Source organism: Micropterus dolomieu, linkage group LG14, assembly GCF_021292245.1.
Source record: "Micropterus dolomieu isolate WLL.071019.BEF.003 ecotype Adirondacks linkage group LG14, ASM2129224v1, whole genome shotgun sequence".
Lineage (NCBI taxonomy): Eukaryota > Metazoa > Chordata > Actinopteri > Centrarchiformes > Centrarchidae > Micropterus > Micropterus dolomieu.
Window position 1 is genome coordinate 18,648,551 of NC_060163.1, and position 15,571 is coordinate 18,664,121.

The window sequence follows — 15,571 nt, forward strand, 5'->3', positions numbered from 1 at the left end:
CAGACACAGATAAAGATGACAACTACTCTATGAAAATAGGAATGATGTATTTGTATGCAGTTGACGTCTGCATATCTCTAAACGCTGAATGCTGCTCCATTCATCTTTTCTGTTGAGTGCATCTTGAATCGGCATCTCCGATCAGGTCAGGGTTGTTCCTTTCAAAGGAGGCCCTGGCCTTTGGTTTCCAATTTTCTAGCTCTACTACTCCTCCTCCTCCTTCAACTCCAGCACTTAATAGAGGTGAGTGTTAAAGCAGAGTAAAATGAGTAAAGCAGATGTGTTTGGCTTGTCAGAGACAGACATACACAGATCGAGGGAGGGAGACAAAAAGAGCAGCAGCAGCAGCTGGCCTGGGAAGCGCAGGGAGAGCACCTCTGAAATGGGCCCAACACAGCTGGAGTCCCTCCATGTTACAGGCTGGAGGGAAAAAAAACCTGTGTGTATGTGTGTGTGCATGTGTGTTTGCTGATGATTTTGCACAGTATTGCGTGCATATTTGAGACATGTACCATGAAAATGTAAATACATCACATGCCGAAACGTATGTTGACACCTGACATTACACCCATATTGTCTTACTGCCTGAAGCACCTGATATAAAGAATCAAATAAAGTGGATACACCTGCATACCTGACCACACATCAGCTTAATACAAAGCATACACACACGCGCGCGCACACACACACACACACACACACACACACACACAAAAAAAAAACACTAGTTAACCTCAGTGGGATTTCATACACTTTAGGCCAAAAATATGTGGACACTTGAACACTCTGACCATATGTGATTGTTGAACATCTCCTTCCAAAACCAGGCATTTATATGCTGCAACAACAACGTCCCCTCTTCTGGGAAGGCTTTCCACAACATTTAGAAACCTGGCAGTCGGGCACTGATGTAGGGTCATAAGGCCTGGCTCATAGTCAGCTTTCCAGTTCATCCCAAAAGGTGTTGTATGGGGTTGAGGTGAAGGTACACACAACACTGGGGAAAACATTTATCTATGGACCTGATTACATGTGGGCACATTGCAACAGGGAAGGGCCTTGTTGCATGAAATTTCAGAAATATCATTGGATGTGGTAAAATAAAGTGGTCCTGCCCAGACTATAAAAAGTACTCTAGTAGGCTACACAATAACAATGTCCATATATTTTTGGCCATGTGTATTTGTCCATCCAAAACCATGTTTATGTCGGTTCAGATGAATTAAATGTGTGTTCTGTATATAAGTTTAAATGTGTGAGAATGTGAGTGGGGAGAGAAACAGAGTGAGAGAGATGTGTAAATTGAGACGGTCTTTCTCTGTTTCCTTTTTATTCCGTCCCATTCCCCCCACAGCTCACTGAATCACTCGCTCCTGTAGCACGAGAGAGGTAAAGGCCATCTTCTCCGTCACTCACGGATTTAATCATTCGAATCTACCCAGGTTCTCGACTTATTTTCTGCCTCCGGTAATTGCGTTTCTGTTTCGTGCGGGTGGTGAGTGTGCGCTGTCCAAGGTGCTGCAGCAGCGCGCGGCCCCGCCCATCCTCTCCATCTCACTCTCTATCACACATACACACTTTTTCTCTTTCTCTCTCTCTCGCTCTCTCGCGACCACGTGACGCTCCCTTTGCCGAGTCTCGCAGAGAGCATCAGACTGCACCTTTTCCCCCTCAAGAGAACGGGAAGAGAGAGAGAGAGAAGAGAGAGAGAGACACTGAGTCAGAGAGTGAGCGCGAGAGAGGCAAGGAGAGCTATAGAGAGAGAGAGCGCGCGAGGGGGAGACCAATAGCACCTTGTCGCTTGGAGGCGAGCCTGTGATAATTTTGTCCCTGTCCGGTACACCGGCTCTATCTACCACCAGGCGCGCGGGTTCTCTGTCCTCTCTGGTGGCTTTGAGATTCGCCTCAAATGGGAAGGGAAATCGATGAGACGCGCGCTGCACTGTTGCCACGGAACCACAGGATGTGCGTGAGGTAGGTCGGTTTTCTAGCCCATATGTGCCTGCACTAAAAAAGGAACCGCTGTTGGTTTGTTTTTTTATTTACCGGGGCGGAGCTGTCACATCACCATTACAGGTTGTCAATTAAAACATTAAGCGTGCATAAAAAAGTAGCCTAATTAAAATGTCACCGGTTAGCTAAGCTGTAGTTAGGTGCTACGGCGCAGGTGAGGAGACTAAACACCCGGTGAACTAGCGGGCGCGAAGAAGAAAAAATGGAGAGGAGGTATGGCCGCAAATCGAGAATCGATATTTCAACCGCATTCATTCACCTCGTCTATCAATAATTGTGATGTCGCCCGGTTTTTGCCTGTCGAAGATTCAAGACGCGGAGGAGAAACTGTGTTGCCCATTGTGTGTGTGTACATTTACAGCAGTGGTGTGTTTGTGTGTGAATTCGTTTAGTTGTTAGAAATGTGCTCCGTTAATTCGATAAAAGCCAGGCGGTTTGAGTCATCCGCCGCAGCGCGCGGTGCTGCTCCCGCTCTTTGTGATGTAGATAACACAATCCTTGAAGGTGGCGGAGGTACCCACCGCTAAACGTTATTAATTCCTTTACCCCCCCCCCCCAAAAAAAAAGAACAAAAAACACAGGTTAATGTGTCTTGTTCATGATAATATGTCTCAGAAGTGACTAAAAAATGCATTGTGACGTTAAGGCAGTCGCAGGTATGCCACCTTATAAAAATCTCCTGCGGCATGATGGGAGCTCTACTGAGGAGGTGCTGTTTGTGTATGTCTTTGTGTATGCGCGTGTCTACAGTGTGTGTGTGTGTATGTGTTTAGCATAGTAATTTTTGTGTGGGTTGTGTGAGAGTAAAAATCTAGGTTTTAATGTTCACTGTGTTCACACAGTCTTGATATGGGCCTGTTAAATGTGTAATGTGACAATGATGTCCGTGTGTGTGTGTGTGTGTGTGTGTGTGTGTGTGTGTGTGGGAGAGAGAGAGAAAGTGTGTGTGCGTGCACAAAATGCATGAGGGAGAGTAATTTGAGAATAATAAGGGTGCTTGCAAATGCTCTGTGTGTGTGTGTGTGCAAGGGTTTGTGCATGAGTGTTTACCTGTGTGTGTGACCCTGTTTGATTGTGCCTTCTCTGTTCACTCTGTAGGTTGCTGGAGAGAGTGATGACGTGGCAGTGAGAGACGCACATACCTCACTTGCACACACACACATATTTGCCCACACACACGTTAAGTATTACCCTACTAAGACAGGGAGGAGGGGGAGAAAATTCTGCTATGACGGCATCATTTCTCTCCATTACCAATGTGTGAGCCACACACCCACACACACACACTTATACTCCGTGGGGAGTTGCCTTCATGGGGGATAAGGCCCTATCTAGGGCACAACGATGGAGTTAACATCCTATTTGTCACGTATCTAACACTAACACAAACGTACACACAAATACACACACCTGGAATCTCATGTCAGAAGTGAAGACTGAAAGACTGAATGGAGAGAAGACACTGAACTTCTTGGAGAAGACACAAACAGGCCAGCCAAAGGCAAAAGAATATTCCTCAAGTGTGCTGAAAGGACGTAGGGAGCTGCTGTTTTACCCCCTTTGTCACGGGAGTTGTATCGTGTAGGAGCCTCCTCCTGTAAAGAGCACTACCAAGAGAGCAGGGAGCGCCTGAGACACATAGCAAGTGTTCTACGAAGTGCCCTACAGTTGTCACCATGAGCTGTAGGCTAGAGGAAACACCCCAGCTCTAGCCTCTATCTCCTCCCGTGTGAGTGTGTGTGAGTGTGAGAGCGAGTGTGTGCATGAGTGTGATGGCGGTGTGTGTTTGGGCGGCAGCCCCCCTGCTCTTCCTGGGGCTGTGCCTGTGCAGCGTGGGGGGTCAGGCCCAAGGGGAGGTCTTGGAGTTTGGAGGTGTGTCCAGCCAGTGGGGGCGGTTTCCAGTGTGGAACGCCTGCTGCGAGAGTGTGCTGAGCTTCAGTCTGCGGACTCACAGCCAAGAGGGCCTGCTGCTCTACCTGGATGATGAGGGCTTTTGCGACTTCCTGGAGCTGCTGCTTCTCCACGGCCACCTTCGCCTTCGGTTCTCCATCTTCTGTGCTGAGCCAGCCGAGCTGCAGTCAGGTGTGGCGGTGAGTGATGGGCACTGGCACGCAGTGCGTGTCAAGCGGGACTGGAGGAACACCTCGTTGGAGGTGGACGGGCGACTGGAGGGATGGGCGGAAGTGAAGAGCAAGAGAAGAGACATGACAGTATTCAGCCACACATTCATGGGTGGGGTGACACCAGAACTCCACTCCTCGCCCTTGCGCCTCACATCCCCTTCGGTGCGGGATCACCCCGCCTTCCGTGGCTGGATCACGGCGGTGGGCATCAACGGCTCACTGGTGACTCTGGACAGCTCAGAGGGCGTCACAGTAACAGCTGGCTGTGGGCCGGATCACCAGTGCCAGAACGGAGGGGTGTGCAGCGTGGTCAACGACCAGGCCGTCTGCGACTGCTCCGACACCGGTTACCAAGGCAATGACTGCAGTGAAGGTAAGGCCCAGAGCCATGCTGACCCATAATATACATCTCATCCTTTACATACACACATACACTTAAAAATATGCATGCACATACAGTTACCTTTGTTGATGCTTAACTAGGTTCATGATGCACCGGGTCCTTCAGTGTAGACGATTATTTTTCATTCACAATTCACAGCTGCCTTCAGTTGCTGTGTATGAACCAGCAGTCTTCACACACAGTGCAAGACATGCATAGTGATGTTTGATATTGATTTTTTATGGCTGCCAATGACTCCCAATTTAGTATGTACCTCCAGAGCTCAGAGCTAAGTCCCCTCCCAAAAAGTGCAGTGCAGTCAGTTGAGAGAAGCTGAAGCGGAGAGCTTCAGAACAGCTGTTCTGAGCTGCATTCAGACCATCATGCTTGGGTATCTGGAGATTTGAGGCAAATTCCTGAAACTCACTGAAAAGCATTACCTGGCTGGCAGTGTTAAAGCCTTGATGGGCTCAGGTGGTGTGTTTGGCAAAACACAATAACCATATAGATCCATTATGGATGTGGTTGTTGGCTTGTGTTAAGAGACTTTAATTGGAACGAGGCTGGAAATCAGTGCTTGTTACATGGCTGACACCTGGCTGCCGGTGTTACTGGATTTGCATTGATTCTAGATGGGCTCCAGAGGTACCATACATAGGGTTTTGAAATGAAGCGTGTACAATCTATGGCCTTCCATTAATTTGAACAGCTTGCACCCTGTTAAGATGCTCTGTTTGTGGAGCCTTATTTTTTCCCCCACCAGATTTTTGACAACTCTGCCTCTGATTGGCTAGTACTCACTGATCTGTTGGTCAGGTTGGTTAATGTTAGGGTTAGGGTTAGCCAATCAGAGGCAGAGTAGGAGCCAGAACTTGACGAAAAGCTGTCTGTGTCCAGTGAAAGTTGTGAAAAACCTGGTGGGGGGGAAAATAACGCATTTGTGTATGTGTGAGTGTACATAGTTATGTGTTTTTATGTGAGTTTTCTCATGCATTATAAAAGAGGAAATAGTGTCCTGTCAGTAGTACTTTATAAATATGAAGAACTGTGACAATAAACAGCCTGATAACAAAATAAAACCTTTATGTGGAAGAGGGCAAAAGAAAAATGCTGTTTCACAAGTGATTTAATATCACAACTCTACAAGACCAGCCCTCCCTTAATACTGTCAAACACACATTCTGTCAATACAAGTGCCAATATTCAAGGCACTGTAATAATGGCCATTAGAAAAACGAAACGGCAGCTTAATGAACTCAGCTACCTTGTTATGGCCAGTACCGCAAATGCTTTCATTTCCCCCTGCATAGTTGTGTGTGTGTTGCCAGATATGCCAGTTCATTCACAGAGCAAATCTGCATTCTTAATCAATAGCGCTCTAAACCTCTGTATGTTTTTTTTTCTTTCGAGGACAAATATTCCTTTCAGCTTTGCCTCAGCGATTGATATTTTAACGACACAAATACATCTGCCAAAAACATCCGAGTGGCCTTGATGTGTGGACACAGTTTGTCACAGATCTGACCTCACACCCCACACAGCACCGCTGTCAGCATCGCAGCTCCCTTCAGCCACCCACCATATCACTCCCTTGCATTTAGTGGACAGTGGGATGGCCTAGGTTGCCATGGAGACAGGTCTAATAGGGAGACCTCATGCCAGGAGTGTTTCTTCGTCCTCGCTCTTCCTCTCTACCCCCACTCCTCAGCTCCAAACCTCCCCCTCCCTCCTAGTGACTTCAGGCATCATGTCTGCCACACAAATCTACTGTATTTTGTGGTGGTGAGTGTGTGTGTATGTGTGTTTATGTATGACAGGCATCCCTAAGGCGACAGTGTTTTGACCACTGGTCTTAATTTTCCAAACAGGTGGGGAAGGTAGCTGGTGCATTTTGCTTACTTGTGCTCAAATTGTTTGTGGATTGAGAGAGAGTAGCACTGATTAGTCAATTAATTGATTAGTTGCTCGATAGAAAATTAAGCAGAAGCCTTTTTATTCATTGACTAGCATTTTTCAAGCAAAAAGGTCAAATATTTGCTGATTCCAGGTGGGGGAAGGTAGTCTGTGTGTTATGCTCACTAGTGCTGAAATGATTTGTCAACTGACAGAGAAATAATTAATGATTTAAGGTAGCGCTGCAGATTGGACAATTAATTGATTAGTTGCTCTGCAGAAAATTGATCAGCAACCATTTTGATCATAAATATTTTTTTAAGCAAAAATGCCAAGCATGTGATAATTGATGCTTGTCTTTGTTATATATGATAGTAAACTGAATATCTTTGAGCTTTTGGCTAATGGTGGAATAAAACAACCTGAACCTAAATCTGAAGACATGTCTTGACAGATGTGGAAAATCCTAACAAGCATTTTTTCACAATTTTAGGCAAACAATTAATCAAGTAAATAACCTACAGATGAATTGATCAAGAAATTGAAAAGAAATGTTAAATAATAATTGCTTTTCTCTGTTTGTATTTTGTTAATTGAATTTGGTCTGTTGGTCAGACAAAAGAGCAATTTGAAGACCCCACCTTGTGCTCTCGGAAATATAGTACATATTGGCATTTTATAGACTAATCAAAATAATTGACGGATTTATCAATCATGAAAACAATCTTTATTTGCATCACGCTAGTGTTCATGTATGCATGTGGCTCATCTATACTTAAAGAAGTGACAGATGAAGCTATGATCAGTTCTTTGCGGAAACTTGGTGCTGCACTGAGAATTACATGAGATCGAAGCCAGTCTAATCCAGTCTGCTGTTTTGCTGGGAGCACAGTGGGAGACACAGGCATCACTGACACAGACATACCTGCACAAACACATGGAACCAAAACACACACATTCATGCACTGTTCAAGCTTCAGCTCCACCATTATTCACATCACCACTGAGGTACCTAATAGCAGTGTAGCTCTATAGGCTAAATGTGATGTGCAGACATTTTACATAAAGGCTCTCACCAGATAAAATACCTGCCTTGGGTTGGCACTTTGTCGCCCAACAAGAGGGGTTGTTTTATATTCCTAGAGATGGACTCTCTTTCTGTGGAGAACAAGTGCTAAAATATTTTTTTTCTCTTGGCAGTAGTGGGCAATGTTAGTAATAGTAGCCACATAAAATGGTTCCAGTTGGGAGGTCTACTTGAATGGATGTCTATGGGGTGAGCAGAACTGTATTTGGTTGTAGTAGATTTGCTATCATGTGGAATGATACAGCATTACCGCAATAAATAATTTGTACATTCTGCAGTGAAAAAAACAGCTACAGATAAAACATAATAGGGAGTTTTTCTTGGGTTTAATTTTTCTGTTAGGCTGAAGTGGAAATACAAAGATCCCTCCCAGCTCCCCTTTTGAGTGTTGGTATGAGTGTGTTGTTTCAGACACTAGATTCTGAGAATCACACTTCAGAGGTTAGTGCTGTTTGCAGTTTGATGATGGTGGAAATTGAGAGTAGCTTAATGACTGGTTATTTCATGCATTTTCTTCGGTTACTCGCTGGTAGTGGTTTCAGGGTAGTTCATGGACATGCACAGGAAAGAGATTGAAGGTATGGAGCTATTCCAGTGAACCAGCAACCTTTCAGACAGAAATAAACAGCAGCAAACTGGGCCAGTTAACAAAAACATAAACCATGGACAACAGAGTGCAATAACATTTTCCGATGCTTGGTTCTTATCTTAGACCTCTATGAATCATGGAAATCATCCTCGGAAAACAGTTCAGCGATACAGAGAGGTCTGAGAGGAGAACTGAGCAGATGATGGATTCTTTGTGGATGGTTTAAATTTTGAGTGCTGTTTTGTTGTATAAAATGTTTTTTGAAAACTGGCCCCATATACTGTTGTTTATTTCAGTGTGACAAGATGCCGGCTCAGTGGGATATCTCCGACCACAAGATCTGCAGGCACAGCTAATATCCATACATCAGTATCACACAGTAAATAACTCATACCAGCTTATAGTATGTCAAAAGAAATCTCTCTTCAGGTGCACTGAGGAGAAAGTTTAAAGGTTGTATTTGAGAGAAATTAAGTGGGAGATGGGAGTAAAAACTCCATATTTGAGGAAGGAAAATATTATGTTAACAGTATCTAAGATTTTGTAAATGTTGAATTTATATGATAGAACCATAGTTGACTCTTTGGAAATGAGCATCATTTGGAAGTATGTGAGTCCAGGCTGTGTAGTTGTTTTTTAAGAGTCAGGCAGAGTTGGGTATAAAGGTTTAACTCTTGGATGATACCTTGAAATTATTGTTATTTTGAACCCAGCAACTGAAGCTGCACAATAAAGCTTTGAGATGAAATTGTAACCCTCTGAAAATTAGAAAGATATTCTGTTATGAATCTTTAATACAAAATGAATGTGCTGCACTGGAGGAAAAAATGGATCCTTAGGACCATGTTTGAAGCCAGAAATAAGTAATTTAGCTGTGGCAGTGGTAGTTTCCGTACACATTTACAATTACAAGATATCTTCAAGGCTCCCTAATGATCCACTTTTATTCACACTCTATTTTTCAGGTTTGTGACAAGTTTAGAAACACTTGCAAAATAATGTAATATAATTATATACTGTAAGCGTTTTTTTCTCCCGTGAAAGACAGTATATTACATTTTTTAAACTTTCATACCAGTGTGAGGAGTTGGTTATTTATAAAGGATTTTGTTCCAAAGCACAACAATATGTCAGTTTTTGGGGGGAAATTATTATTTAAGGTATTCAATACAGCAAAGAGAGTTTGGGCAGGGCTATGCATAAATGTAATTACTGTCTAAGCCATTGTGCCCTCCAGTGAAGGCAGAGTGAACCTGGCTTGTTAGGCCTGGCCTGGCTTTCATTGTCCTTGAGGGCAAAATGCTGTTAGCATGCTAATGGCTCCACCTGTTTTTGCCATGCTACTAGCACAAGGGCAGAGGCAAGGAAGATGACCAGATGATCACACAGCTCAGAAAACACACTTTCACGTGCACACAAACACACAAACACAAACACACTCAGTCCCAGTATTGAACCATGCATGCCCCTCGTCTTCCTGCACTGCTAATCCATCCCTACATGTTTACCTGCTATTTCACATCATTATTACTGCAATAGTCAATGTTAGTGTGTGTGCGTGCGTGCGTGTGTGTGTGTGTTTGTGTGTGTGTGTGTGTGAAAGGCAGAGAGACTGAGGGAGAGATTGTGAGACTGAATGTGTGTGTGTGTGTGTGTGTGTGTGTGTGTGTGTGTTGCATGCTATCTGTCGGGGGGCTCTGGGGAGAGGAAGCGGCTACAAGGTAAGTTCTGGGGTAAACGGCTCTTGAATCCAAACATGCAGGTAGGAAAGTATATTTTCGCACACACCACCTCCACCCTCTGTACATACAAGTGTGTGTGCTGTCTATGGAGTCATAGACAAAAATGCATTTTTTTAATGCGGCTGTGTGCATATATATATATATATATATATACATTTAGACAAACCTCAGTTTTGGCTACCAGTACAGCATGGTATCCATTGTGACGTTTGCGTGGACTTTGCATGTATGTTACCACGGTAACCCTGGACGGGTGTGCATGTACAGTAAGTAGCCATGGTAACCCAAGGGCTTAGCATGCATGTTAATGAATGTCTGTCTCTCTCTCTCCTCGCTCGGCCGCGACACCTTTCCAGAGCACAGCTACACTCCAGGTAGGTTGCACTATCTATCTATCTATCTATCTATCTATCTATCTATCTTTCTCTCAGTTCTGTCTACAGATGTCTTTATTTAAGTTTCTCTTCCTGCTCTTTATTGAAGTATCTCTATCTTTGCTTCTCTATCTGATTCCCTTTTTTCCTTATTTCTCTAGCTCTGTCATCATTTCATTTTCATAATTTCTCTTTATACTCTCTGAACCCATTTAGCATTTTTCCTTGTCAGTCTTGTCCTTTACATTCTTCTTTCTGGCCTTCATCTTCTCATTGCATCTTCTGTCATAGAAATACAGTACAAGGTAGACAGCGTAAATGTATGTTGGTCTATTTGGGTATGTAGGGTTTGGTTGCTGACATCTGGTAAATTCTACATCCCATGTGCAATCATCTGAAGTAGCTCCTGCTTGGAGGTAGCAGAGACATAGCCTCACACAGATACTGTACTGTATATGACCTAGATCATGGCTGTGTGCAAACGTCTCTGTGCGTAGGATTGCTGCCTGGGATCAGTAAGTGTCTTCAAAGTGAGTTTTTTTAGACATTTGGAATACTTTAGGAGGACTCGTACACACACTTATACACACAGCGATCTTTAGCTTTCACCAGCATGTCATTGACACACTCGTCTATCACAAAAACACATATATGCACACACACACACACACATCACGCCCCATGATCCTTTGCTGTGCTGACTGTGCTCTTGTTTTCCTTTAAGGTCTGGCACACCTGATGATTGGCGACCAAGGTATGGCCTCCTCTTACCTCACTTCCTGTTGTCCTCTGCTATACCATCATCCCCTACCTCCTCACTCCCACACTCACAACTCCCTGTATCCCTCCCCCATATCATCACCACCTGGCGCGGGAGGAAGTTGTCTCTGTAGGCACTGAACTAAGGTCAGTTTTTTTCTCTGTAATTGAGTTTTTGTTTTTTTTTTCATTTCAAAATGGTCCCATTTGGTCTCATTAGAAATTCCAGTTTTAATTTAAACTGAAATTGATGGCTTTGTGACCTCATAGATAATGTTTTGGTTTGATTTTTGTAAAGAGTTACAAGCCTGAGTGCAACTTCTGCTGGTATATATACTATAATCATGGCCGCTGATATGGGCTTGGCGGCGCTTGGCTGGGTTACACTTGGCAGGGCTCCAGGTCATGAAAATGGACCTAAGGGCCGACTGACCGACTGACTCCATGGATGGTTTGAATTGGTCTTTACTCTTCCACCTCATTTCATTTTCTCATCTGTATCTAAGAGTTTGTCTGAGGGGATAGGAGTGAGTGCGTGCGTGCGTGCGTGCGTGCGTGCGTGCGTGCGTGCGTGTGTTGAATACATCTTTGTGCATGTGTGCTTTTACATTATGGTTTGAATCAATGACTGTGGCAGTTTTTTCAGGAACACTTGTCCACATTCATCGATGACTTTTCACCGGCTTCTAGCATGTCTCACTCTACCGTTGCTGGTTCCTCACATGGGCTCATGATCATACACTGGCGAGCGCACGTGATTCTGAATAGAAGTTCCTGTGTGTGAAAGTAATGCTGTTATACCTCAACCCCCAAGTTGTCCAGTGTTTTTGAACACAGCCCAAAAACAAATGCCATTGCTCTGCTATTTGAAAATTATTCACTGATGAACAAAACTCACAATGCCACCTCTCTCTGTTTTTGCCCTCTTTCTCCTTTTCCTTCTTTGTTTCTGCCCACTTTCTCACTGTTTGGGACACCACCCTCTGTGACTTTAGGAAAGCTCAGAGGTACCCCCCCCCAATTGTTTCATTTGTATGGCTAATGGGCTGTTCTGGATGGTTTTGAAGTTGAATGTATTGACAGGCACTTGTATGTATGGTAATGCAGACCTTTAAAGCCGTTAGGCTTCAAATTCTTATTTATGGTTCCCATTAAATGTTTCTTTTTTGATAAGGTAAGCTGTTGATGCATGTGTGTGCGAGTGTGCTCATACTGAAGCATGCCTGCGTGCATGTGAATGAATAGGAGCTACGGCGTACAATGCTTTTGAAAATCTGAAGGTAGGTGCTGCTGGATCGGTTGGCTCTGCATGACGCTGATGAATACACTGATTGACCCACATAAAGACAGACCTGGCCGTGACAGGCTGATATGCGTCTATTGTGCTTTTTGATTGGATGAGAGAGGACATGATGACGGCTGTCTCCCATTGTGACACGACCGCAATGTATTCGGTGAAATGTGCTATGTAATGAAATGTTCTATCCACCAAACTGGTGGATAGAAATATATTGAAGAGAGCACAAATGATGTCTTCAACCATATATCACAGTAACCCATCTCTATTCTGACAAGTATAGTTCTATCACAGCATTCTTGCTGTGTTTTGATCGCTATGTAAGCTCCTCCTGCTGGACTTAAAATGTCTGCCATGAATCAACCAGGTGGCAGTGAAATTTTAATTTCTTCATCTGGCTTATGCTCAGCATTAAATCACCTACTTAAGGACAGACATGTATTAACATATGTTTCCAGTAGTATTACACTGTGTATTCAGAGTATTTGTGTATAGTGGATGCCCTCACTATTACAGATGTTTGGATTGTGATAGGCTGAAAGTAGAACTTGGCGGATTTAAAAAAAAAACCCTTTGAAGTCTTTTTGAGAAACTGTACACATGAAAAAGCTGTGTGTGTGTGTGTGTGTGTGTGTGTGCGAGTGTGTTTGTGCTCTGCATACTGAGATGTAAAGGCTGTCAAATGGTGCAGACGAAGCCTAGCTTAGGTTAGCTCAGCGTAAAGAGGCTTTTTGAGGAGCCCGCAAAGCTAAAATGAGTTTCTTTGAGGGGGTGGATTGGGTGTGGGGAGGTGTCTTAGAAAGATATATAGCATGTGTGTCTACTTGTGTGTGTGTGTGTGTGTCAGTACTGGAGAAATTGAGAAAAAGCGACTGTGTCTGTGAGAGAAGCGCTAAAGGAATGAATGATAGAGGGAGTAGAGAGCGAAAGAGAAACGAGGGAGAGATAAAGTGAGTCTTCTCTTCTCCTGTGATGTAGAGCAACTGCCTGTATCTGCAAAGGGACAGCGGTGCTCCTGTCTGCCCTCCCAGCCCAGTCATTCTCCAAGGAACATCAGTCCTGATGGGGAGCCCTGGACCTTTCCCCTCCTCCATAAAACACAGCTATCATTCTCCCTGGAAACGATACCCACAGATCACTAATCACTTTGAGTGGGTGAAAATGCACGAATTGTGGAGGGAAGAAAGAAAAGAGGGAGCCAAATTGGATTTTCATAAGTATCGAGCAGCCAAAGGAAGAGAGGGGAAATGGATTTTTTTCCTTTTTTTGAAAAGTATTGAGCAGCAATAATCTGGATGGAAAATGTGCTTAAAGCCAAGTAGCAGATTTTGCCCTTTCTTTTCTCTCTGTCTGGCCAAGAATAGACCGTGAAGGGTTCTGGGTGAGTGATTGTAGGTTGTGAATAGGCTTGAGAAGTGACTCTTGGATGTAATTGGCAGCAGTGCTCGTTTATGATATTTATTTATTTGTTTTTAGCTTTGAGGCAGGTTGTCTGGTTAATAATGGTTGTTTGTCTGCATGTCTCAAGTGTTCTCGATATCAATCCAACAATCTGTGCCCAGCATAAACAAGTGGTCAGCCTCGCTTGAAGTGACCTTTATACACGCGCTGTGTGAACGGACGGACAAACAGACACACACTCACACACAATAACCTTTAGAGAGTGCCCGCTGAGTAGGTGAGTGAGTGTATGTTCAGTGTAAATATGCATGAGTAAGGCTGCCTGCACATATTCTTCACGGTCAGTGGATGAAGGCAGAAGAGAGAATGAGGTATGTGTGTCCGTATGTTTGTGTGCGTGCGTGTGTGTGCGTCTTGTGTGAGTGCATGTTCAGGGGAGGTGGATTGTGAGTCATCACTTGTGACTCACAAAGCGTCGGCAATCAAAGCGGCTCATTTTAACACATTGTCTTATGGCAAAAACACACAGATGGACACACACTCCACTCAGGCACAAGCTACACACACATGTTCAGTGTCACACTCTTTGGATTTCTCTTTTGTGTTTGTCCCTCCTTTTCTCCCTCGTTCTATGCCGGATATACACATGTGCATGTTCTCTCCCACAGAAACACACACACATACACACACACACGCAGGGTACGAGCTCCGTGCTGACTAGACCATATGTGGGGTTGGGAGTGGTAGCAGACGCCAAGACAAGAGGAACCAGTCAGTACCAGCAAAGTACAGCATGTATCCTACTCTTACTCATCATCATCTAACTGTCCTAATAATACATCTCGGGAGTTATTTTTCTTTAATAACACACAGGCACTGAAACTACAGGAAAAAACATATTTTTGTTATTTTACTAATGCCTTTATAATCAACTAAATAATACTATAATAATACCTATAAGTATAAGTAACAAGTGTTGTTTTTAGGTAGTAGTGGAAAAATAATTTGTAATTATAAAACTAGTCTACCACTGATCAACAGCAATTTTGATAAACGATAAATAATGTAAGGTAATAAAATTATTTTCTCGTCAGTTAATCGTTTTTTTTATTAAATGTCAGAAAATAGTGAAAAATGTTATAATGAATAATATGAATATGCATGCATATGAATGCTGCATTCGCCGCATTTCTTCACCTTCTAGTAATATCTGCCCAATCACTTAAGCCTTAAAGCAATTACTGTAATTTACTGTATATTTGTCAATAAAATATATTTTGTCAGACACACAGACGGACAAGTGAGCAGCACCCAACTCGAGGTGAGAGAGAGCAACTTGGTGTTAAGAGGGAGTCTGGTGATTGGCTGCCTGCCCGACTGACTGGCATGAATTTGGTTCCTGATGGCCACATCTTGAGCTGTGAAAAAAAACCTGTTAAAACTAAGTTGTCCTGCCCTGGCCTTCAGCAGTGATAAAGCAATTGCAAAAAAGTTTTTATTGCAAAATGCACAGTTTTTCTACATATACCCTTTCCACTAATGGTACTAATTCTGCCTCTTTTCACCTCTACTAACACCCATTACAGTACTGCACTACAACACTCATTAATGCGTAGCACCCATGCAGTTCTTGTAATGAAAGCCACAGCAACACATACATAGCTCTTCCTCTACATTATCAGGGAGATGCACAGCTACTGAATTCAACATGGGAAATGTGTAGCAATCCCACTAGTAAATGTATACATTTATTGGTAATTGTACGCAATTACCATCCCGTTATCAAGTGTACACATTAACATTTTTGCACATTCACCGCAAGGCTAATAGGGAAGACACAAAGCCGACGCACCCTGTAATCGCCTAAAAATAAAGACATCAAACGGACTCCCCGTTTACAGAGAATGAAGG

At 43.5% G+C, this 15,571-nt stretch overlaps 1 protein-coding gene across 11 annotated transcripts in view; it reads left to right on the top strand.

The window, feature by feature from the left end:
- Nucleotides 1-1,870: 1,870 nt before the first annotated feature.
- The window catches only part of nrxn1a (neurexin 1a), a 56,237-nt gene continuing 42,536 nt past the window's right edge, over nucleotides 1,871-15,571 (top strand). For 8 of the 11 annotated variants that reach the window (XM_046068413.1, XM_046068415.1, XM_046068421.1 and 5 more), the window contains exons 1-4: nucleotides 1,871-1,974; nucleotides 3,112-4,509; nucleotides 10,186-10,203; nucleotides 10,928-10,957. In XM_046068413.1, coding sequence (XP_045924369.1) covers nucleotides 3,777-4,509; nucleotides 10,186-10,203; nucleotides 10,928-10,957 — 781 coding nt within the window. In that variant the 5' untranslated portion in view covers nucleotides 1,871-1,974; nucleotides 3,112-3,776. The remainder of the gene's footprint in view (nucleotides 1,975-3,111; nucleotides 4,510-10,185; nucleotides 10,204-10,927; nucleotides 10,958-15,571) is intronic. The other 3 variants (XM_046068422.1, XM_046068416.1, XM_046068420.1) reach the window with 1 other exon arrangement.